The sequence below is a fragment of the Manacus candei genome, unplaced genomic scaffold (assembly GCF_025592945.1).
Source record: "Manacus candei isolate 608988 ecotype Guabito, Panama unplaced genomic scaffold, ASM2559294v1 h1tg000021l, whole genome shotgun sequence".
Classification (NCBI taxonomy): Eukaryota; Metazoa; Chordata; class Aves; order Passeriformes; family Pipridae; genus Manacus; species Manacus candei.
Genome location: NW_026138069.1, coordinates 3,183,663 through 3,208,802, shown reverse-complemented (window position 1 = coordinate 3,208,802; position 25,140 = coordinate 3,183,663). Strand labels below are relative to the sequence as shown.

The window sequence follows — 25,140 nt, the reverse complement described above, 5'->3', positions numbered from 1 at the left end:
ATTAATTGGGGAAAACACATCACATTGTATTTTAGTCTTCAAGAAAAAAAGAATCACAAAATACGCTCAAAGAGACATCTTTCATCATGTCTTTTAAAAGCCTGTGAAACAAATTCTTTCATCAAATTTATTAATATAAAAGCAAATTCAGAAAACTTATTTGTGAAAGCTGTCCTGTTAAATTATGGATACCAGTAATAAATTCTTTAGTTCTTCATTTATTTGCATACTCTGCATATGAACAGACATGAATGAACAAAATATGCCTATTGTATAGCCATACAAAAAGCTAATATGAATGTTTATGCTATACAATGACAGAAAGGACAAATTATTAATCAAAGTAGAGAGGAGAAAGAAGCAAAGAAAAAAGCAGATGATGTACAAGAACTTTGTTAGTTGTCTTTGCATGACTTCTGTGTGGAAGAAAATGTCTGCTTTGGATACAGAATCCTCAGCTAAAAACTCTTTATTTTATTATGCAGTGAAGGAAGTTTTGGGATCAAGATCAGCTTCTAAAAGGGATTTAAACTAGCATTATAGATAGTCGTGTCAAGGGAAAGAGGAAGGGAACCAAGTGCAGAGCATGAGAGGGTGTGGAACACGGTGGGAGTAAGGGGAGGAATGCTGTTTTTAGAGGGAAACTTGCTGAACTGACAGTGCTCTCACTCAGGACAGATTGAATCAGGGACTCACTGAACACTTCTTGTGGGAATACTGCTCCAAGACTGTATTCTAGTCACAGCAGGTACGCAAGACACTAACCTAGCCCCTTCACAAATTGCAAGAGAGATGGAATTTCTGAGTCTGCTGCATAGGGAGGGACAGATGTTTTCAGGGACTCTTCTTGTATTGCTCTTAATGGTTGTGGCACTTGGAAATACTCCACATAATAATCATTCACCATTTCATCTTCCTGTCCCACTTGTGACTATCCATGGAGCAGATATTTGAATTCATAAGGCCTAGTCTCTTGACTACTATTTAATACAAACATATGTTAATCAGCAAGAGACAAAAATCGTACTTTCACAGCTGAGCTAACAGAATCTTCTTATTTCTCCATGACCTATAGATTGGGTAGTGAAACATTTTTTTTGGTCCTAACCCTTTTCTCACCCTTTAAGCATTCATACACACATACATGCCTATACATACACAGATGTGCAAAAACAGAGTATTTGCACTACAGTAACTCAGTGGTGCTACAGGAACTGGTTCCGAATGATGGCACGTGGGCACTGGAAGAAGTGTAGCACCAAAAGGCTACAGCCAGAGCATACTGCATATGGAAAACTGGGGTTTAGCACCTTGTTGTCCCCATGCATGTCTTTTCTTTGATTTGAGGTTACCTTCATTTCACAGAGGATGGGGACCTGACCCTTCCCACACTCTATAATGAACTCTGCATTCACTGATAGGTATTAAAGCAACAATTTTTAAATAATTTCATATAAAGTAGATAAGCTGTGCTTTAGGATTAATTTATCTTAAATAAAATTTAAGTCATGCAGTCCTAGAATACAGCCACACACATGTTTAAAGACAATTCTGCATGAATGCTTTGGTGTCCTGCATGCACCTTTTTAAATGATCAGTACCTTAAAAAACATTTCAGTATCATTCCTCACAGTATGTACTCAGTGTATCTCAGAATTATTTTTATTTCCTATTACACTTTATACATAATATCAGACTTGCATTTTAAGTATCAAAAATATGCTGTTAAAGGACCTTAATAGTAAATGGCATAAATCCATAGTTTTAATCAAAGAGTAAAATGACTTAAGACCTTTGGTGAATAGATGATGAAAAACAAAGGTTTCCAAAAGCTACACATGATTTATGGTCTTATGCTACCAACAGCTGGCCAATCAGCTCCGGGTTTCTGTCCTTTATTAATGCCATGATAAGAGCAGCAGCAGAATTTACTGTCTCCTGAAGAAGTGAAGGGTCCTGGAAAAAAAAAGGGGGAGAGCAGGGAAAACAATATGTTTACAAAAGCAGGAAAAATAAATATTTAAAATCAATTTTTACATATGTCAAATTACCATATGATTGTTGAAACAAATAAAACCATTTATTTGTACTTATTAGAAGAACTTCTAAAACTTGTATTTTAAGGAAGCACAATTTCATAGTAATAACAATTTTCTCCAATCTCCATGATGCAAAACTACTAGAATTAATGCCATCTATCCAGAGACCACTTGCTTCCTAACTGATTTTTAAAATCTAAATGGCAGTAAAAATGTTGGGTTTGAAAACATGGAAAAAACCCGGCAGATTTAATTGAGTATCTTAGTTAAAGACCTGCAACTGTAAGCACTTACTGAATCCCATCTGTAATCTACAAACTTATTAACGCAAAGGCAATTAAGCACTGGGACTTCACTGGTTTAAGCTGATCTCTGTATGAGGTAACTTCAAAAAGTAGTCTGGTTTTGATAGGCAAGTATAGAAACCAATACAGGAAACAGTAATAAACTGAGACATTGATTCTGTGCTTCTAACTGAACACTCCAGCTCACATTTGAAAGAGTCTTTTGTCTAATCACCAAGTAGTTTCAGTTGTATTGGATATAAAAGGTCGGCCTCTTCCTACCACTAACATTTCCATTTGCCCACTGGGAAAACAGCAATAGGTGTAGCCAGGCACAGGGACATCCCTGGAGAGAGAAATAGGAGGGAACAATTTCTGTGAAGCAACAGAGAAAAAGAAAGGTCTATAAAACTCTAGGGTAGGGAGAAGCTAGAATTTATAAATACAGAAGGGGAGCTACAAAGAGAAATCAAGAGCAGTGCTCCATAGCCATGATGGAGAAAACTGGATGCAATAGGCTTTGCCAGTAAGGACTGGTATACAGTGGAACAGACAGATCAAGGAAACTCATCATTAGGGTCCTGAGTATGAGAATGTAAAATGGGGTGCAGATACAGCTTCCTGTCCATGGTAGAAGGATGGGGCAGTTTGAATCTGTATCTTTTCCCCTCTTTTTTTATTCAGACACTGCATGAAGGAAGAATTTTCCAGAGAACATTTAAGAAACTCAGATTAATGGAGAAAGAAGAAACTGTTTCCACAATTTGTACAGAAACATAACATCCAAACCTGCTTTTTAAGGAATAGGAAAACTGCTGAAGGGACCTACCTATTCAGCTAGCAGAGGGGAGCTGGAGATTAAGAAATTGAAGTGGAAGGAAAAACCAAAAGGGGAAGGATGTCCCTGGAACACTCTCTATGTGGAAGCAGGTCCAAAGAAGGGCCACAAAAATCATAAGAGGGCTGGAGCACCTCTTCTATGAAGACAGGCTGAGAGAGTTGAGGTTGTTGCAGCTGGAGAAGAGAAGGCTCTGGAGGTGACCTCATTGCAGCTTTTCATTACTTAAAGGGGACCTATGAGAAAGATGGAATCAGATCTTTTAGTAGAGCCTGTAGCAACAGGACAAGGGGTAACGGTTTTAAATAAAAGAGGGTCAATTGAGACTAGATATAGAGAAGAAAGTTTTTATGATGGGGTGGTGAAACACTGGAGCAGGTTTCCCAGAGAGGTGGTGGATGCCTTGAACATTCAAGGTTGGGTTGGACTGGGCTCTGAGCAATCTGATCTAGTTGAAGATGTCCTTGCTCACTGCAGCAGGACTGGAGTAGATAACTAACCTTTAAAGGACACTTCCAAACCAAACTATGATTCTATGTTAATACTTGTATTAACTTTGTGATTTATGTAAATTATAGGAAACATGCCAGAGAGGTAACCTGATAGAATCAAAAATAGCTAGTTTTTAACTGATTCTTTTACAATTCCTGAAAAAAATTATGTTTGTATTCAACTAGCATTTTGTCCTAAAAATCATCAAATAAGTAAGCTGTTACAATTTGTAACTCTGCAAAAGATTACTCTCCACAAACTCATGTTATATATTCTAATAGGAGGTAAAATTATTTATTAGAGTTCTAAAAAATTGTGGTAGGATAAAAGTGTTCACCACATCTATATATTGCAGTTCACTGAGTAGCACCTCCAATCAGTCAAGCAAGGAATGCAGAATTGTACTTAGGTCCTGCTCCTTCAGGATCTTTTGTCATGGGCCGAGGATTCGGTAGGACTTTTATTCCCTCATTTCCCATGGGTATAAACTGCTGTATAATGCACGAGGAGAGTGGAAGTCATGTGTTCGCACCCACTCAGACAGCAAACGCTGCAGTCACTTTCAAGATCGAACAACACATTTCTTGCTATTCAGCAATGCCAAATCTCTGTGTGCCCCTCATGATATTTTGCTCAGTTTGTCTTGAGAAGCACTTCACAATTACAGACACTGTTTTCCAAATGGGCTTCCAGCCATATCTGAAGTTGGCTGGAGGTCTATATTTTTTTTTCCATTTCACAAGAAAGAAATAAAATACACCTGGCCAGGAATGTTCTTAATGTTTCTCCCAATAAATCTTTCCACATCCTCTGTTGGTTACTGGATTCAGTACACATTCCATTGTAGCAATAAATTATTTAAGTTTTTGAACATAAAAGGAAGGAAGAGAAAGAAATTTAACTTTCACAGGAGAGATTGAATGTGACACCGTAAGATTCCTTTAGACTGAAAAAAGCCTTTTCTAAAGCCAAACCTAAGGCCTTAGTGCTAATTTTCATGTTCAGAAGGAAAGACGTGCAAAAAATTATGAGTAATATTTGTAACACAGGCAATGTGGCAGAGTAATGCATACAGAAACCTGCATGCAGAAGAGGTCTACAAAGCACCCTGAAATTGACTGCTGAATTGAAATTAGTTCAAAAACAGAAACACAAAAAGTAAGTAGCACAACTTAAAACTTTAAATTTTACAGTTACTTCACTTCCAATAATCTGATTATTAATGCTCATATTATAACTCCTCAGGAAACCTACCGGCCCCTGTACAGGATCGACCCCGTTAAGTGTGAGTTTTGGAAATAACCAGAAGCATTTTTCTTTAGGGGAATATACATTCTCATATTTAAGATAACAAATGTAATGGAAAATATATTCTTAGTTCTTAGTATAGTTACAGTTGATGGTTTAATGACCTTGTGAAGCATGTACTGAGAATTTCAATGGGGAGATCCTTTAAAGTATTTAGCATAGGGGTTACTAATCTTAGATTTATGCTGTTGCTCCTTCCTGGTAACCCATTCTGATCTCAGGGTCACCCATTCATTGAAAAGTATCCAGCACTCAGGCCTACGAGCCAGCCTCTGAGTGTAGGAGAAATCAGTCCCACAGAGGTCAAGTACGTGCTTACTCTAACTTGCTTTACTCTCACAGCCACAGTTTTACTGGAAAGAGGTAGTAAATAACACAAGGCACTGGACTCCTCCAGGAATTTCAAAATCATGGTATATCCTGTACCTTTCTGAGAATAAAAACTCGCTTTCATGCTATGAATCATTATTGTAGTATCCAACAGTCATTGCCTGGGCATCATTTAAAACTTTTGTTGATCATTTCTAGTCATTACCACCTGTTAGGACTTTATTTAATTTTAGGCCATTACTGTGCCCATAAGTGGATATTTTCAATGTGCTGCCATGATACTTAGCTTTTTCTTAAGTACTTATATGTAATTTGGACACCAGCAGACTTTATAAAGAACATTGAAAAGAATTAAAATTACAAAATTCAACAATAACCTAGGAAAGGAAAAGAATCTTGTGGGTCTTTATTAATTTAAACAAACAAGCGAACACTTCAAATCCCCCAGCTACACCCTTAAAACACCCACGTTTTTGATACTGCCATGTTATTTCTGGCAACAGTGCCAATTACAGCTGATAATACCTACAGAGAGGCTTCTATACAGATGCCAGGACAAAGTTAATCTACCACACCTAACTCCATTGCACAGGCCACCGATCTTTTATACTCAATAGCATAGCACTAAATCTTTCAAAAATCTCATTATTAGTTGCAGGAAGTCAAATAATGAAGCAGAACCAGGTCTTCACATGTCTAATTGCCTGACGTGTTTGCATATATTGTAAGCACAGTAAAAACCAGGATGTCAGAACAGGACAATCAATGCAAAGTCCATGAGAGCTTTCGCACGTCACTGCCCACCCACTGCTCAGCGCCGCAAACCCTCGCAAAGAAGGTCCCTCAGCCAGTCCATGAGTGCACATCCATGCATACACTGGATGGATCAAACACAAATAGTTCTCTTCCTCATTAATGAAATCCTTAAAAAAGACCCTGACTTTTAAATAAAACTCGGAGGCAGTAATGACTTTAATGGATTAATAACTGAAGTTCCACATGATCCCCCCAAACCATTGTGATATTCATTGCCTATTCATTTCATCCAGTTGATTTAAATGATCCTCCTGTAAGAAGAAAAACCAAGCCCCCCTAACATTTCTTGGCCATTAATAACTAGAATTTTTTATTGTTTGAACAGATTATTAACTACATTTATAAGCTAAACCCAAAATTTTTACCACTTTATATTTATGTACTTTGGAAAAGAAAGTACTCAGAAACACCGCCAACCTTATAAACCATAAATCCACATAACAGCACTTTGATTCCAAAATAAAATATCCACTTTGTCTATTATTAAACAGTAAAAATATTCCAACTTAACCATATTGTGTGATGGCTGTACCTCAGAATTTATTTGATGTAGCGTTCTGTCTGTAGGGGTTCTCTGGTCTGCAGACTAAGACTGGGAATGGATGCAGGGACAGAGTTAAAGCTGTCTTTGGAATATGCAATCTGATATTTTACAAATGTGCATTTATTTAAGAAACTGTGAGGATATCTGAATATTTACTGACATTCCCCTAACTATTCATTTTCTCTCTGCAATCTGTTTAGGATTTATTTTTTTTTCCCAGCTGGAACTTCACATACATGCATTTCAATTTACATATGTACTAGTTCAGTTTAAGAAGAGCTTGAAAAACACACCTACCCTTTTTAGGTCAAAAAAAAAAAAAAAAGAAAGCCTCTGCAGCTATTACCTCTGTCTTGTCCTGCATCCTGCCAAAGGAATAAAACTGCTATGTTCCATCATTTGCGCTCTGTTTTGCTGCAATATTATTTGACTTTCCATTTAATATTGTTTTTAAAAATTAATAGAATTGTAATGCTAGTCCTGATTAAATGGCTGACAGAAAACCCGAAAACAGAATTTAAAGATGCTGCTAAACTTAGGGAATATCAATATGAGTATGGTTACATTTGTACCAGGAATGGAAAGACGGCCAGGGCATGCCCCAGCATGCCAGCATGCTCCTGCCCTTGCTGTTCCATTGTAAGCTTGCTCCTTGGCACAGTTTTGGCTCCTGACAGCTAACATGTTTCCAGACAATGGCTGGGCATGGTTCAGGGGACAGCACAGGCCAGGGATTGCTCCCAAGGAACAGGCTGAATGAGGCCACCCTCTTTTGGGAAATGAGAACTTCGCCGTATGGAGACAAGGCATGCTGTGCCTTTTAGCCCCAGGACAAGAGAACCATCCCTGGCCTGTTTTACTTACCAGTATGGATGTAGCCTAAGTATCACTGGGAAATGACAGCTGAGCCATTCACTCCCAACCCAAATGCATCAAGAATACATAGAACAACAATCAAATAGTGCCCCCCAGAATGAGGCACAAATCCCATGTAGCTAACACATAAGCACAGTCATTAAAAAAAAAAATTAACTACTCTGTGGAGACCTTTCCCACCAAAGCAGAGGAGAGAGAGATGAATCATACTGGAAGACAGCACTTGTGCTGTACTGCACATTCCTGCCACTTTATGGAAAAAGGCTGGAGCCAGCAGAAGGAACTCATGCCCACTGCTCCTTTTCACAGTGTGGGCATGGGTGTAACACCAGGTACACCATCAGGGCATGATGAGTAGAAGAAAAAAGTGCTGAAATAGTCTTTGTTCTGGCAAGCATTTTGCAAAAGGCTATGTTGGCAGTACCAGAGGAGCTGCTGTTAATTTAAAACTCCACCGAATGCTGCAGTTTATACTAAGGTTATACCAGGTCCCTCAAAAAGTTGCCTGATGTCACATACTGAGTGTTTTATTTGCACTTAAGAGAATCTGAGTAGATAATCTAGCCTCAGAAACTTCAATACTTGAAATTTTCTTCTTCAATTAATACTTTTCAATCAAACAGTTGATCTGAAGAGAGTCTGAGGTTCTTCCACCACCAGCAATCAGTTATCTAACATGGACTGTTGCTTAATCTCACCATGAGTAATTCACTGGTAGATTCATGAAGAAGCATTTTTTCCCACTCAAGATAAGTAGTGGCATGCATCTACATATTAAAGCAACCTCCATTTCTGTAATAGTACAAATTAATCTGAAGTCTCCTTTCTTCTTAAAATGCTTCCACATCACATTTTTTAATCCATGTGCCAAACCATCTATTGATAAGTGACATCTCATACATAATATCAATGCAGCAATTTATCTCAATAAGAAAATAGCTATGCAGATCATTCTAAAAGATAAGAAAACTATTTCTCTGAATATTTTTAGGTTTCCTTTCAAGTAATAGATAAGTAATTAAGGTAGCATTTGAGTTCAGATAGGTAGCTGGGTTCAAAATTACTTGAGCAGGTTCATAAGTGAACCTCTGTACGCACAGCCATGCTTCCTTGCTGAACTAAGAAAATGCAATTCTTTATTAGAAAATAGAAATAATTTTGAAATCTAGATACTGAGGATGCAACAAGGACTGAGAAAGATGAGTGGCACAAGAACCAACCTGTCACTGTGCTAATGTAGCCTAGCAGACCTCTTAATTAATGAACTCTGATAGATCTAATTCCCTGCAGTTAAACAGTCATACGTCCATGCTAATCAACCCAAACCTGGATAAACTGTGCCTAAAATCATGATACTGTAGTGTCTCTCTCTCTCCTATACTATTGATTGACCATACGTATAGTTTCTCCTAAGAATGGAGAGCCATCAACATTTAAAATGACTGTGTGGATACACTGAGATCAGACAAATATTTCAAATCTTCTCGAGTCTGTGAGGATTCTGTCTCTAGTGCTTTTGCTTTTATCTTTTCACCTATGATTCACAGATTTAAAACTGAAGGTAAACATTGCTCTTTTGTTAAAAAAACTCCAACAAAACAGCATGAACTAGCATACAAAAACTCAAATTTAAGATTTTTTTCCCTAGTATGAATAGAATAGACAGATTTACACTCAATCACCAGGTTTAAAACAGCTCCATTATCTACATGTTCTGCAGCATGTAGGTGACCAGGGTTCAGTTCCCTTCTCAGTATGAGGGGTTTAATCCATCCCCAGCTCATACTGTTTCTGGCCTGGGGTTAAAAAGCCTGTGGAAGAGTACTTATTCTACACACATTGCACTAAAACAGAAGGATGACGAGACTCCAGTCTAGATACTAGTGCAGACACCTCGCAGACATGAGCTTGGGGCCAATGTCTGCATCTTCTGCAGACCTAGACTTTATCTTTCCTTGGTTTTGTCTTCTCCAAGTATTTTCTTTTTTTTTTTTTTTATCTTATAACAAACACTGTTAGCATGATCACACTGAAGGATCAATAAAAATTCCTGGACCAAAACATTTCCCTGAAGAGTTTGTTATAAAGGACACTTTCAGCACATTCAATCATTGCAGCTTAAGCAAGAGTTTTCATTCAGCACCTACCACTATCTGATGGAAGCTCTTGGCAAGAGTGAGTGTGCCAGCAGTGATAGCACAATGGCTGTCAACCATCTTTCTAAGTTGCTCAAAAAGCTACCTAATGCTTGAGCTAGCAGCAAGTTCTGCCACCTGTATGGGTCTGATACAAAAATCCTGGCAGAAATCAGCCATTTAACAGATGTGCAAAAGTATATTATGAGGTTTCTTAGAAGTGGTCTCTTAGTACAGTATATTACCAAATAAGTCTATAATATGAAGTGTACCCATGTTAATATATGTTAGTGTGTTACCTACAGGCTCTATCAGGTATCACTCTGCTAACCTTGTAAAAAAGCACCAAAAGGGTTTTTAGGGATAAGGAAAAAATGTTTCTTACTATCAATATAGGAAAACTCAAACGCTGCTGAGGCACAGGAGGCTTGCTTTCTCCTCTGATAACTTGCATTACGTGTTGAAAATCTGAGATTAGTCTGTAGTTGGCACTAATAAATTGAAGTGGGAGTGGGATTTAAGCCTTCCATGCAGCAGCAGCATATAGAATCATGCAATTATAGAATAGCCTGAGTGGAAGGGACCCACTAGGATCATCAAAGTCCAACTCCTGGCCCTGTACAGAACAGCCCTAAGAATCACACCCTCTGCTTGAGAGCATTGTCCAAACACTTCTTGAACTCTGTCAGGCTTGGTGCTGTGACCACTTCCCTGGGGAGCCTGTTCCAATGCTCAACCACCCTCTGGGTGAAGAGCCTTTTCCTAATATCCAACCTAAACCTCCCCTGACACAGCTTCATACCATTCCCTTGGGTCCTGTCATTGGTCATCAGAGAGAAGAGATCAGTGCCTGCCCCACCACTTCCCTTCACGAGGAAGATGTAATAGCATTTCCCTCAGTGTGTATGTGTGGTGGATTCTCTGCTGCCTGTTCCACTGTGAGAGTCTATACTTTGATGGGCTGCAGCGTTAAGTTTTGCAGCTGGTCAGGAATACACAGCAGGCCTACCATACACACACATGCATAAAAAATGGGTTAAGCTGTGCTGGCCTCCCAAAAAACATTAACACCCCAATCATGCAAATCATTTACAGACTGTTGCAGTACACCAGGCACCGAGCAAAGATGGAGCAGCTACGGATCTGTATGAATGCGTTTGACACATGGGGCTAGCAGCAGAACAAAAGCAGTTCAGCACAGTTCACCTGGTTTTCTCCTATCACAAACTGAGAAATGGAGCACTTTCAAGCTCCGTTTCAATCCATGACTGGTGTTTTAGTCCTAGTTGGCAGTAAAGTAAGGAACGTAAAAATCCTTATGAAGGGAAGACAGAGAGAAATGATGGGGGAGCAAATTACAAGAAACCACAGAGTTAAAAGTTTAAGTACGTAACTATCTCAATCCTCAAAATACAAAAAGATATGCCATTGCTAAAGATCATGTGAGATTATATAAATGTGCTGTCTGATAAGCAAACTGTGTCATATGCTGCAGGTAAAATAAATAATTTAAAATATCTTCAAAGAACCATGTAAGACATTTCTACCCACTGAGATCTGAGGTCATCACTGTAATCACAAAATTATTTTAAAAAATTATAAAAAAATTACAAAACCTACCTAATGGGCACAGAGAAAATAATATAGCACTTCTTCATATAAATTTCTAGCATGAGCACAAAGGTACGTATTTTATGGTACATTTAATACAGTATATTTTGATAATAGAGGTTTTTCCTTTTCATATCATATTATATTGACAACAAAGGTTGGTTGTGGCACTTTTCAAGAAAAAAATGAACACAGCACTTCTCAAACATCTAAGCTGCTAACACGCAGTACAAGACATGAAATGCTTTAGCTATCACAAGTTACAGAACTTTGCATACAAATGTGCTGCACATGTTTCATATAGCTTGTGACAGTTTGTGACTGTGACTATCAGTGTTATATAGAAAGACTGGGCAACTTTTAATTAGTGACTAACAAAATGGTAAGGTCTTTGGAAAGAATGAGTGATGCATTTGAATCTCCTGGGGAATGCTAAAAACCAGTGTAGAGGAAATGTGAGCATTTTTTCCTTTCTTCCAGTCTGAAACACAGTTTTCTTCCCTCCTATATGTGCTAACATCTTATGGAATATTATGCATAAGGTATCCAGTTCTCCAAAATAAGAAGAGGCATGTGTCCATTTTAATGACACTGTTCAGTGTCATTGTTTTAATGACAATGTTCAGTCATAAAAATCTGCATTATACAACTCCTACAGATATGAATAATCTGAAATACAAGCACACGGCTGCTGTAACTAATTGATTGGAAAGATTCCTCTTTATTACAAATAATTGAATTGAGATGGTTCAGAGGAAAAACTGTATAGCCTACTAAAAAACAAAATTAAAACTTCTCCTTTGGGGAAAGAAGTAAAAAAAATCCAAGAGATTCTGAGGGACAGAGTCTGCGTACACATGTGCTAGTCTATTGTTCACATCCAGCCTTGTGGCTTCCAAACTTTTAAGATGATAATATCAGTTCACTGGGGTAAAGGCCACATTCCAATCTTGGTTACAGAAATACAAACCGAAGTAATGACAGTATTATAAGCCTGGTTATTTTGCAGTTGCAAAGACTGAGTTTCAGTTTTAAACTCTGTATTTTGATACAGAAGATCTAATATGTAACTGGTTTTATACTGCTCTCAAAATTTCAAAAGCAGCTTTAAAGTAACTCAAATGTGTTTCAGGCAGTGAGACACAGTGAGAGGAGTGGCTGTCCAGAAGCTCATTGTTAGGCATTTGATATCACAGACTTCCATACTCCTAATTGAATCTAGATAGGTGCATGCAAAGTGGACTCAAGTTGTATCATCTCATCATTCTGTGAGGAGGTACTGATTGCAGAATAAAACAAAAACTTAAACATGATGTTACACACTGAAACATGAAAACATCCTTGAAGTACACCCTAAAATTTAAAATTGAATGTCCATCCTACAGTTTTCATCTCATTACTCAAATTCTACTTCTTTGACTGCATGCATCTGTGTGATGTTTAGGCATAGTTTATGTCCCGTCTCTGACTTCTTTTCCTGTGTACAGCTGAGGGTCTACAGCCTACTGGAAGGTAAAAAATATAAATTCCTTAAAATTCAAGACTTTTCTGTAAAGCCAAGACAGTCTATTTCAACAAAAAAATAAAAAAGCTCCAGACTGATGAAGAAGTGTCCAGAAAAAAGTTGCAATTACATGAGGTGACATCTCTCCTTGGAGAGTAAGAGAAGAGTCAGGAGGGGTAAAACAAGTTACAACAGAAGTTACTAATAAGGTTCATTCCCTTTGTCTCTCACACCAATATAACATTTTAATACATTAATTTTGCAGTAATTCAGATTGATCTTAACTTTCTTTTTCACAAATCATGGACTTTTTCCCTGCTCCAAAGCAGTCTTCACACAGTTAATGTAATAAGCAGGAAAGGAACTAAGCACAGGTACACTCAAATATACTCAAATACATTCAAAACTGCTGGGAATGGAGGACCTGCATTTGTCTCCCTCTATTGTTTTCTTTCAGGCATGTTGCCTACACAGTGTTTACCTACTCACTTAAGAGCTGACAGTGTATCTTAGCAACACTCTAGGACATGAAATGAATGCCTATCCAGCATGCAGGAGGAAATAATAATAATTTCTAAAAATCTTGATCCAAACTCTCAATTTCTCTATTCTTTATTTCTTTGTCCTCCTTCATCCATAGCCTAAAGCCAGCGCAAACAGAGCATCTATCCTTGTTAAAGTTTTCAGCTAAGCAATGGTGGGAGCATACGAATTTTGAAAAATTAATCCTAGAGGAAAGATGAGTCTTAAAATCTAGTGTGAGCAGAGGCAGTGGGTTCAGAAAGCAGCCCCAGACAGTCTGCATCTAATCCAACAGATGGGTCAGAGAATTATCACAAAAACACACTAGGAAACCACTGTGGCAAAGAGCTCATTTTTCACTGAGTGGCCAAGAGGAATGGCAGGCACCAGACACACCATACTTTCCCATGGAAGTGTGGATTCAGCCTCTCTGGAAGCGTTCAAAAACTGAGTAGACGTGTCGCTTTGTGACATGGTTTAGTGGGCATGGTGGTATTCTCTCAAAGGTTGGACTTAATGACCTTGAAAATCTTTTCCAACCTTCATGCTCATGCTGTGATGGCTGTTCTGAGTCTGACCCCCCACCTGATCATCCCTACACTGTTAAATCCAATGGAGGAATCTCTCCCTCCACTAACTACTGATCAAACCGTGGCATAGCTGGAGGGCAAATAGCCAGTTTCAAAAGAATCCTTTGAGTATAAGCCCAGTGATAGGAAGGCAGAAGAGAGAATGTAACTTGCCTTGTAGCAAAATGAGAGTAAACAGATAAAGCAGTTAGTACCATTCCTCAGGGTTCACCAATAAATCCTTATCCTTAAACTCAAAACGTATAATCTTTATAATTGTAAGGGGACAGATGTGCTTGCTTTTAGAATATAGTTTTCTCTTAGGCTATGAGGGTCCAGCTAAACCACAAAGATAGAGTTCACAGATGTTCTCTTAAATAAAATTAGGGTTTGCCAAGACAGGCTTCTCTTTCTTTCTGCCAACAAGTATTAGACCAAATCACATAACACAATAGCCTGTCTATATACAAACAAAGGCACTCAAAATAAAAATATATCCAAGTGATAAAGCTCTCGTAAAATAACATAAAAAGTGTTCTTAGAAGAAAGGCTATTTTAAAGCTTTAAAGAAATAGAAAGAGATAGAATAAAAAAAAATAAAGGAATGAGTCTTGCATTAGCAGATGGATTAATTGTACTCTATAATTAAGACATTTTATTAAAAATAAAGCAGGTGAAAGATTTTTTAACTATGAACACACCTATTTTTATGAGATTAGCATTCAGTGTTAAGCCTTTTCTTCAGGTATGTTGTATCTGGAGTTGCATAACAGAAGAGTCTATGTTTTACAGCCTTTAACACTTTCAATTAAGTTGTTACCAAAGTTTCCTTTCAAAACATCCTAAAACCATCTTGTGCATACTTGCAACTTTAAATATGTCTATAGCTGGTTGCAAAGATAAGTTTGATTCTCCCTAGTACCTTCTTGTAATAGGCATTTGATTAAGAAACAACTTATGGCAGTTTCCAAGGGCATGACTAAACATGATGCATAAGAGTTTAACACATCACTCACTCCTCAGTTTTAAATTTGGGTCATCCAAAGCTAATTGAAATCCGTGGGCTGAGAACAAGTGACCAGTGCTATTTCCATGGTCAAGGATGGCACTAGTACTTTTCATAAGAAAGGGGACAGCCAGTCTTCCAAAACAGTAAGGTAAGGAGGTGATATTAGTGTCTTATAGACTGTCTGCATATGAAATTGTTTTGGTTTTCAGCTTTCCCTATAAAAGCTGAATATTCATCTAAATTGCTGATGAAAATATTTATGTGATACAAGAACCATGATATTGGATATTAATACTTGTATAATTCACTTGCAGAATCTCTAAAGTATTTTAAAATATGCTAATTGTGAACTATATTTAAAACAAACTCAAGAATAATTTAGACAGTTTAACAAAAATGTTGACATCTTCTGAATACAACAGTCAAAAATGAAAGCAAACAGAACACTAAACCTTCAATCTTATACCAAAAATTTGACAGCAGCTAACCATTAGAGATCCTGGACATAAGACTGGAGAAGAATTTTAAATTGGTTTTAAAAAGTCAATATTTTTTTTCTAGAAACTGTATTATAATAAGAACATTTATGTTTAAAGGAAATGAACTAGCTTAATTTTGTGGGGTTCAGGTCTTGAGATTCAGAGCTACCAAGGAAATAACTCCCATGAAATGGTCAGTTACTCCAGTGAGAACACTGGATGGCACAGATATGAATACCAGCACCCACCATGTGAGCCCAGCTATCAGAGCCTGCAGAGTTGTTAAGTCATTGATTTGCTTGGCTAAAAAGAAAAGGAAGTTAGCTCTGTTTAAGATTTATCCACAATTAAAAATTAGTTCAGCTGCTCAAATAAGTTAGGTGTTAGTTAAGAACTCATCTGGTGCTTCAACTAGAAAGCACAACTTTTGCTCTTTCTCTGACTTTGACTCACTTTTTTTTTCCTTCCAGCTTCAGTATTTGCTTCCAAGTTCACAGCTGCATTTAGAACTGCATGTATCTTTTTACATGGGCCCTGATTTCACATTGTTCATCTCCTCAGCCTGTATTGATTAGATGAATATGTGGTTTGGCTTTTCATGGGCATGTTTTAAAAGTTTCCTCTGGACAAAAGAAGTAATCTCAAACTCCATTTCCACTAATTCCTCTCTTGACTCAATATCGCTTTTGTCTTCAACAAACTGTATTCCCTTGTGCCTGCTCTTGGCCTCAGCTTTTACCCTGCATGCTCAAATTCCATAAATCTGCTGCTATTCAGTCAGCAGAACTATGTCTGCAGCAGTACAGACGTGCCACAGCCTCGTCTCTTGACACTCCCAGTTGTCCTCAGTCACAATGTCCCCTTCACAATAACTACTGAGATTAACTTTCCATTATTTACTTGAACCTTACCTATTAAGAACTTTTGCATTAACTTTTACTGCTTAATACCCTTTTATATGCTCAAAGTGAGATTCCATTCTCCCAGTCAAACAAATCCAAAAGCTACATGTTCCCTTCAAGGTCCATTAACAAAACACAGGCTTTCTTGTGCTGAGACTGTCTGTGGACTTGGTCCAGTCCAAAGATGGGACTTAAAAATCCTTTCACAGTTACTGCTTTTTGATTATTTCCCACTGGTTTCTACATATCCTTTTGTTTAACCAGATCAGACACTAGCAGAAAGGATTTCCTGAATTGTTTAGCCTAACCTTCATCTGAAAAAATATTCTTGTATTCATGCCTCAGTGAACTTACACTTCTTATAACATTGATGATGCAGCACATATTTTCATACTGTATATAAACTAGACAGTGTTATAAAAACATATGGTAGGAAAAATCTTCCTGTCTTCCACTCCCTTGAAATTTTTGAGATTTTTTTCAAATCTTTGCTCTCTTTACCAATATCCTGGACAATACAAGCAAAGAGTTTCAAAATATACACTTTCAAGACACAGATCTTGCTCTTATATAGAGAGTCATTAGGTCCAAACTCACTACTGAAATCTTTCATAGTGGTAATGCATATATATGCCAAGTGTATTATTCCAACTGATAGTAAATTACGTGACTTATTTTTCCTTTTATTTTTTTTTCAAACAATTCCAATACATTTTATAGGGTTCTAAAAGTAGGATGGAAATTTGAAGTGTCAATTAGAATTTTTGTGTATTTCTTTATGACAAATCTCAAAGTCTTATGAATATACACTAGAATTAATTTGTTCAAACAAACTCAAAAATAAAAATGCCATTGTATAAGATAGTAACAAATATCAGTTTGGGGAATTATAATTTTGCAATGACATTTACAATTATTAACTAGGAAATTTTTTTCTCTCTAAACATCAACCTAAATATCAGAAATAATATATTTTAAAATTCAGAGCTATTTATAAAATAAATTATAATTATGCCAAAAATCGTATTTCCCAAAACATTTCTAGATTCACTCCACATCACTGAGATGCATTTAGGGAAGTAATGGATTTAAAGAGCATTGCATACAAATCCTTGGTTCTGCAACTATCATCATGTTGAGTAAATAAATCACAGAATCATCAAGGTTGGAAGAGACCTTCAAGACCATCAAGTTCAACTGTCAACCGAGCACCACCATAACCATCCCTAAACCAGATTCCCAAGGGTCACATCCACACACATCTTGAACACTTCCAGAGACAGTGACTCCAGCACCTCCCTGGGCAACTTATCCCAATGCCAAACCATTCACTATGTGAAACTTTTTTTTCCCTAATATATAAATATCTGGCAACCAGATTCATATTCTGCTGTCAGTAAATAGCAGGAGCTGTAAAGCCAAATCAGTTAATAGAAGAAATCCCTTAATGTGCTTAACTGATAACGTTCTGAGAAAGCTGCCAAGGACACTACAATTCTGTACTGTTGGCCACTGTGATGTTACTTTCTGCTTCAACGTTAGTATGTGTTTAAGGGGACCAATACTTTATTTACACAATAGATAATACATAAACTGTAATAAGTTATGACAAGCATTGTATTTCAAGACAATTATAATTTGCCTCTAGTAGCTTTATAAGCCATGAGACTAAATACCTATTGAGTTTTACCACCCAAGAAGTACTGTTTTGGAGTAAAATGCCTGGGTTATATTACTGATATAAAATGGAAAATAAACTTCAAAATACGAAAAACAGGTAATATACTGATTTGTGAATGATCTCATTGCACACCAGCTCCAGAACGTTAATTTTATCAAGAAGCCTGAAGCTATTTATAATTGCTATCAGTTCATTTTCAATTTCTTAACTTCTTAGGCAAAGAAAAATACAGTTCAGATGAAAAGAACTAGAAAAGAGCCTCATAAAAAGCATTACAAAGAAAAAGTATTGCACAATTATGAGATTCTGCCAGCGCCCACTGTTAACAGTTCATGCACTAACAGGATCTGATTTGATAACTTAGAATCTGAAAATAACATTCTAAAATGTTCAGATTTACAGAATAGTGCTCATTTATGACCAAAGAGTCAAAATTCAAGAAGCTTAATATCATGCATTCATTAAAAAAACAGTCTATGAATTCTTGTATCTAAGTAAGGTAACACAAACTGCTATGTAATTTGCAATTGCAGTTAAGGTTTGCTACTTGTGAAATCTTGTAAAGTTTATTTTGGAATCAGTTCCTTGTCTTGCAAGAACTGCAAAAACATAAAAAGCATCACAAACCACCAGAACAGATTCTTTAACTACTGCCCAAATTGCCAGTCCCACCCTATGTAGAAACACGCATCCAAGATTCAACATGAGACTTGGTTTCATTCATTTTATTGGATGAAACCAAGTACCAACAGAGGCTGTTGGCAGTAACAAACTCAGCCTAACAGTAGGTAGACATGTACTTTCTAACATCACACAGAATGAAGGCTGCAGTCATGGATTCTAGCAAGTGCATTGCAAGGTTCTGGTGGCATCTCAGGAACATCAGCTTTCTTGGAAAGGTATAAATATCTCTGATATGAATTGCTCATTTGTCACAAACATGTCCACAGTGTACTTAAGCTAGGATTCTAAACCTCTTATTTAAGACAAAGCATTATTGATAAGTACCTATATCTCAAAAATATTTGAAATTAGTATTGATAAAATATGTAAAATGCATACCTTTGTTTGTACTATAAAAAATTTCAACTGTGTCTTCAAATGCCAGCCATCATAAGCAGAAATCAGCATGAACAATGTGTTCATCCAAAGTACATTTTGTTCACCCCTTCTGCTAGCTGTCTACTGTCCTCTTTGGCAAATTTTGCTTTGCAACTGTGGCTTTAGACATCACACGAAAAGTAAAGAATGAAAAACAGAAGGTAGAACACTACCGTGCCACTTAAATGTGCAAACTATATAATCCTGCTACGTAAATAAAAGTAGGAATGAGATTCCAAAGGCCAAAATAAAAAAGTGAGAAATCTGGCTTGTATATCAGTCAGAAGTTTACTCTTTCATACTTTATATAATGTGAAAGAAGTTGAAAGTAATGGTGAACTACAGCCTCCTGGGATACATGTATTAACAGCAATTGAATGACAGCAGAATTTACCAGTAAGAATATATCATGTGTATGTGCTTATTCATAAAACAAGTTAATAGATGAATTAATTTATAGTAAGACTAAAGTCAGTTTTGTAATACAAGACCACTATTATTTCATAAGGATTCTTCTGTTAATTTTTTTTCCAGGTCCAAGATTAGAATAGTTTGTGATAATATTACAGAGAGAAGGAAAACAACTGGACAGCTAAAGACAGCTAAAGGATTAGAACTGAGTTGATACAACCCACAGATAATCCCTAACAAACCCTATGTAATAATTTGATATAACACATATGGAAAAATATTTTAAAATACATGTTTTTAAAATATCCTTTTTTATAATATAAGAAGCTCTCAGTGGCTATAGGGATGAAAGACAGATGTAGCTACAAAAGCGTTCTTTAAAATCAGACAACCAGATTGACACAATCCACACGAAAGTCAGAATTACAAAACCAGGCAAGGGGAGAACAGCTCTTAACAATTATCGAAATCCACTCCCACATCAGATGACAGGATCCAAAAATATATCAGATTTAGACATAGATTCACAGAAAAGCTTTATGACTCTCAATAGATATTAGATAGAAAATGGATGCTTAACTTTCAAAATCCAAGGACACCTGCAAGTCAATTAGTTCACATGTGTCTAACACAAAAGTCCTGATACACTCTGCATTTAGAAGAAACAAACTGCTATAAACCAGAATCTTAAACCTAAAATCTGCTAAAACTCTCTATACTTTCTATAAGTTGTCTGACTTACTCTACTCCAACATTACCTGAAAAAAAGTGGATAACTAAATCACGAAGCTTGTTTCCCCTAGATCCCCTTTGAAGATATAAATTACCCTCTCCTTCCCTATAAAGTGATTCAGATCAGGAGCCTAACACCTACAACTTGTTCAGATATAGTAGCTGGATGTACTAATCAAGTTATTGTGACATGAAAAGGAATGATTTTCTTTTTTTCAGATTCCAGAGAGAACTTTGCAATTGTTGCAAAATCTCATTTAGCAGAGAAAAATTCTTGTGTTGGAGAGGGGCATCTAAAAAAGAAATCTACTCTAAAAGAAAACATAATCTGAGATAGATAGATAGATAGATAGATTAGATAGACAGGTGCAGCAAAACACTAAATCGAGTCCCACAGATTCTTATTTTTCACAAACACCATAAACACTGCACTTAATCTGTCTGTTGTAATAAAACATAACTTATGAAATTATTATTTGAATAGTCACTGAAAATAAAAGCTATATATATGCAATTCTGTGCCTGCATTAGTTGTCACTCATGCACAGAAAATTACAATACAACTTGATAGATTTAAATTGCTATAAATTATACCCAAAGAGAGGTCAGGGTTTTTAAAATTGTACTTCTGTGAGCAGCTGCAATAGCTCCTCACTAAAACAGGTTTGTAGTTTCTGCCTGCCTTTCTCTTGCAGGTTTATTTTCAATTTCCCATTTACTGAGCATCTGAGTAAAAGTGCTACAGGTTAAGTAAGAGATATTTTCTTAAAAGCCTGTTATTATGTATTTGTCTTCAATTTTATTTATTTGTTTGGAAACCTTGTATATTATGCAAACATAAGGAAATTCAAATGCCAGGCTACTTGGTTCCAAAGATAGTTTAGTGTAGCAAAGGAAGTTCTGCAATACAATGCATTAAATTCTAATATACAGTGGTTTGGTTTATAAAAAATGAGAATTTTTAGAGGAAATGTTATATTTTTTAGTTATATTCTGTTGTGTTATTTTTACAACTTCCATAGACTATTTTGTAACTGAAAAGAACTAAGTATTTACATCTAGTGAAAATTCAGCAGAATTTCAAATAGCCCAATAATAGGATGGAGATAAAACAAATTAAGAATCTTGAAACTGGAAAAAGTTTCCTTTCCACCCTTCCTTGTGGTCAGTAACAGAGGTGGCTCTGCACATTAGAAGTCTCCATTTGCAGTATTTACTACACCAATCCCCCAACATAAAGTAAACCAATTAAACATGAACATTAGGAGTCCTAACAACTAATTGAGGACAATAGAGATGAGAAGTTCTATAATTTTCAGCAATAGTCAACATAGTATTAACCTCATTTGCATTTGTTAAATGCCTGGATTAAATGCATGGAAGACAGAACATATCAGAAAAAGGAAATGTGCCTGTCAGATACTGTTGCTTAATTCATTGGAAGGTATACAGCGAAGCAACAGATGAATGACACATATTGTATGTAGTTCACAGATACTGCCAGTTCACTTAAAAGTTCATCTTAACAAATGAACAAAAGAGCTCCAAAAATGTCAACTACATTATGTTTAACTGCATGAGTTTACTTAGTCTATTCCCAAGCCATACCTATCAGGCCCACTGACTTAGGCAAAGACAATTGGTAATGAAGAAATATTTTCTAGTTTAATCTACTCAACCCCTGCTATCAACCTGTATTCAATAGAGCACTTCCAAGTTGCCTGAAGTCAAATTTCAAATTGCAGGCATACACGCTGGAGGAAGGAAAGTCCACCCTTCCTGTTACATTCCTTAGTTCAAAGTTTGAATCATTTCTCAGTGAAGTATTTTTCACATCCCTTGTCAAGTCCATATCAAACATAGTCCTGCTTTTTTAAGTTGGAGTGTGTGTGTTCCAAAAACATAGTATTTGCTGTGCAAATAAGAGCATGGGTGGAGATACTGTATGTTGCTGAGCAGTCTTCAGTAATTTCATTCTGTATTACCACAAAAAGATGTTAAAGTTCTAGCTTTCCTGAAAGAGTGAGATAGTGGGCTTATCCAGGGCAAAGTAATATTTTGTAAAGTATATGTGCATGGCAGCAGTAAGTTAACATTCCAAAAATAAATCTCGGTGTGGCTAGCTGTAAAATCAGTATTACATCACTGTAACACAGCTTTCAATTCATCATATACTGCTGCAAGAATGGAATCAAATCCAAAGCCTCAAGTTTAGTGCCACAACTTGATGTCTTAAAATTCTGAGCAGTGCTTTCAAAATCACAGCATACATGTGTTCAGGTTTGATGGTAAAGTTAATGTAGATAGAGACACACTTCTGCTACAGCCTCACTCATGAAGTCCAGTCCCCACCATCATGAGGTTTCAGCAAAACTTTAACAGAAACAAAGTTTAAACAACATTTATGTAGAAGTTGTTTAACGTGATAGAACACATCTGATTGATAGTGGCTTATTATTGATACTGGCTGGTGAAGGGTCTGGAGTACATGTCCTGTGAGGAGTGGCTGAGGGAGCTGGGCTTGTTCAGCCTGGAGAAAAGGACGTTCAGGGGAGACCTCATCACTCTCTACAACCACCTGAAAGGAGGATGTACCGAGGTGGGGGTCAGTCTCTTCTCCCAGGCAACAAGTGATAGGACAAGAGGACATATTCTCAAGTTACACCAGGGGAGGTTCAGGTTGGACATCATGAAGAATTTCTTCACAGTAAGGGTTGTCAGGCATTGGAACAGGCTGCCCAGGGAAGTGGTGGAGTCACCATCCCTGGAGATCTTCAAGCAATGACTGGACATGGCACTTAGTGCCATGGTCTAGTTGACAAGGTGGTGTTTGGTCAAAGGTTGGATTTGATGATCTTGAAGGTCTTTCCCAACCTGAATTATTCTGTGATTATTAACAGACAAGCCTTAAAACTGTTCATCAAATCAGCAAGTCACCAAGCATTTGTCTTGTATGCGTTGTGAGATTGGTGTTTAAATCTAAAAGAAAAGCACATTCTGAAGCCTGATCATTAAAATCAGCAGATTGTGCAAAGCTGTACAAAATTGCTATGTTAATACTAACTAGCTTGAAATGTCCCTGCACATTGTGATAAAATGCTTTTTTAGAAACTGCATTCCCATCACTTCCAGTTTTAAAACATTCTCTAGTTAATGACCAAAATACTACTTAGCAATAACAATGCTTATTGTTTTCACATTCTTTTCATCTGCAGTCTATCAAAATAAATTGCCATGGAAAAAAAACAGATGATGAAGTCTGTTCCTACCAAGAGAAGATCCTTATCTATGTAATTTTTTTTTTTTAAATTATGAATTGAATTTCATGAAGCATTTCCCATCACAGTTTGCTTTTTAAGCAATTTTAGCACACAGTCCCTTCACTGCCTGCATGTTGTCTTCCTTACAACTACACTAGCAAGCACCATCCTGGATATCTGTAGGTAACTCGCGTCTATGTAGGCTGCTTGTCTCACTTTAAAAGCATTTGAACAGCATTGAAATGGAGCCACCAACTCCCCTTAGGACCACATGGCTCTTGAGTATGCTGCAGAATGATTCAGATTACCACACATTCCCACTGGAGAGGGCTTACTGAACTTTAGGATATGTCAGAAGGAATTTCTAATTGTCGATATTTGAGCAATACTACCTGTTTGGGCCAGCCCGCTCAGGATATTTACTTTTAATGAGGGACATGAACAAAATAACATCTGGAGGTCTTTTACAGCCCAACCTCCTGTTAAAAAAAAATTAAAAGAAACGATTGTCTGACTTGATTGTTGTAATTTTTCTAGTAACTGTCAACCTTCTGTTGCCAATTATTTAAATATCAAAATAATATATTCGCCTGAGGCAATAAAAAGCAATAAAAATAAGAGCTGGCAGTTATTACTTCCATTATAAAAATCTTGATCCCAAGAGTTCATCCAATTAGCAAAAGAATAAATTGCATAGTGTACCTTTTAGCTAAAGTGTATAATGCTGTTTTCATTTAGATTGCATTTAAGTCCAATGACAGTGAGCGAGAGTGACAAGGATCTATTTTGTGGGTCCTGCCATCTGGCACAGGATCCCTTGGAAGAGTCAGAGAACAACTGTTTAAACACCAGATGCTGTCAAGGGAGACAGTACTTGTGTGAGAGGCAAGAGGGTAAAGATCAGACAGATGGGAGTCTTACTGGGCTAGAAGATATCTTCTCCAAAGCAAAGCCTCTAGACTAGCAGCATCCAGGCTTTTTAGGTTTGACTTGACCAAAGCACCCATTCCAGACCACCTCTGCTCCATACCAGTAGCCAGAGGCATAGGACATGAGTGGAAACTTCTAGGCAGGGGTGAGAAAGTAAGTAAAACAAAGATAATTTTGAGTAAATAATAAAGGTCACAGGTAATTCCAGTGCTGAAAGGAGTAAGGAAAAGGGACTATTTGACTATAAAAAGGATGCTACTGCTGAAGGTGAAAGTAAGGAAAAGAGAATTTCTTGTTAAGAAAAGATGAAAAGAGAGGGGAGATTGTCTGGCAAGGAAGAAATGTGAGCAGCTGTTGCAGGAAGAGAAGAGAATTGCCTGTTGCTTTCCAGTGCAGAAGGAACAGGCAGGTGAAGTCCAGGCATAGGATGGCTTGGATTAATATTTTAACCCAAGGAACTCAGGAAAAGAGTAGTTCCCGGGGTTTGCTAAATTCAGACTTCTTCACCAAGTTGGGCAGCACAGTAAGAGCAGATCAATAAAAAGTTGCAGTTGCTGCTGAGCACCTTGCAATTACATAATACACATTTTGGGGATTTTACTTCAGACTAGTTCAAATCTAATGCTTAGATCAAGTGTTCTCATCTCAGCAATTCCAAGGATAGCTATATCCCATGAATCTTTGGTTTACAAGAAGCAGATATATGAACTAGATACTCTGGGAAGCACTTCATCATCCTTTTGTCTGTAACACATGATAATGCCAGG

At 37.0% G+C, this 25,140-nt stretch overlaps 1 protein-coding gene across 3 annotated transcripts in view; it reads right to left on the bottom strand.

The window, feature by feature from the left end:
* Nucleotides 1-1,394: 1,394 nt before the first annotated feature.
* Nucleotides 1,395-25,140, bottom strand: part of CRPPA (CDP-L-ribitol pyrophosphorylase A) — a 108,000-nt gene continuing 84,254 nt past the window's right edge. For 2 of the 3 annotated variants that reach the window (XM_051785993.1, XM_051785992.1), the window contains exon 10: nucleotides 1,395-1,956. In XM_051785993.1, the coding sequence (XP_051641953.1) occupies nucleotides 1,852-1,956 (105 nt within the window). In that variant the 3' untranslated portion in view covers nucleotides 1,395-1,851. The remainder of the gene's footprint in view (nucleotides 1,957-25,140) is intronic. The other variant, XR_007904302.1, reaches the window with a different exon arrangement.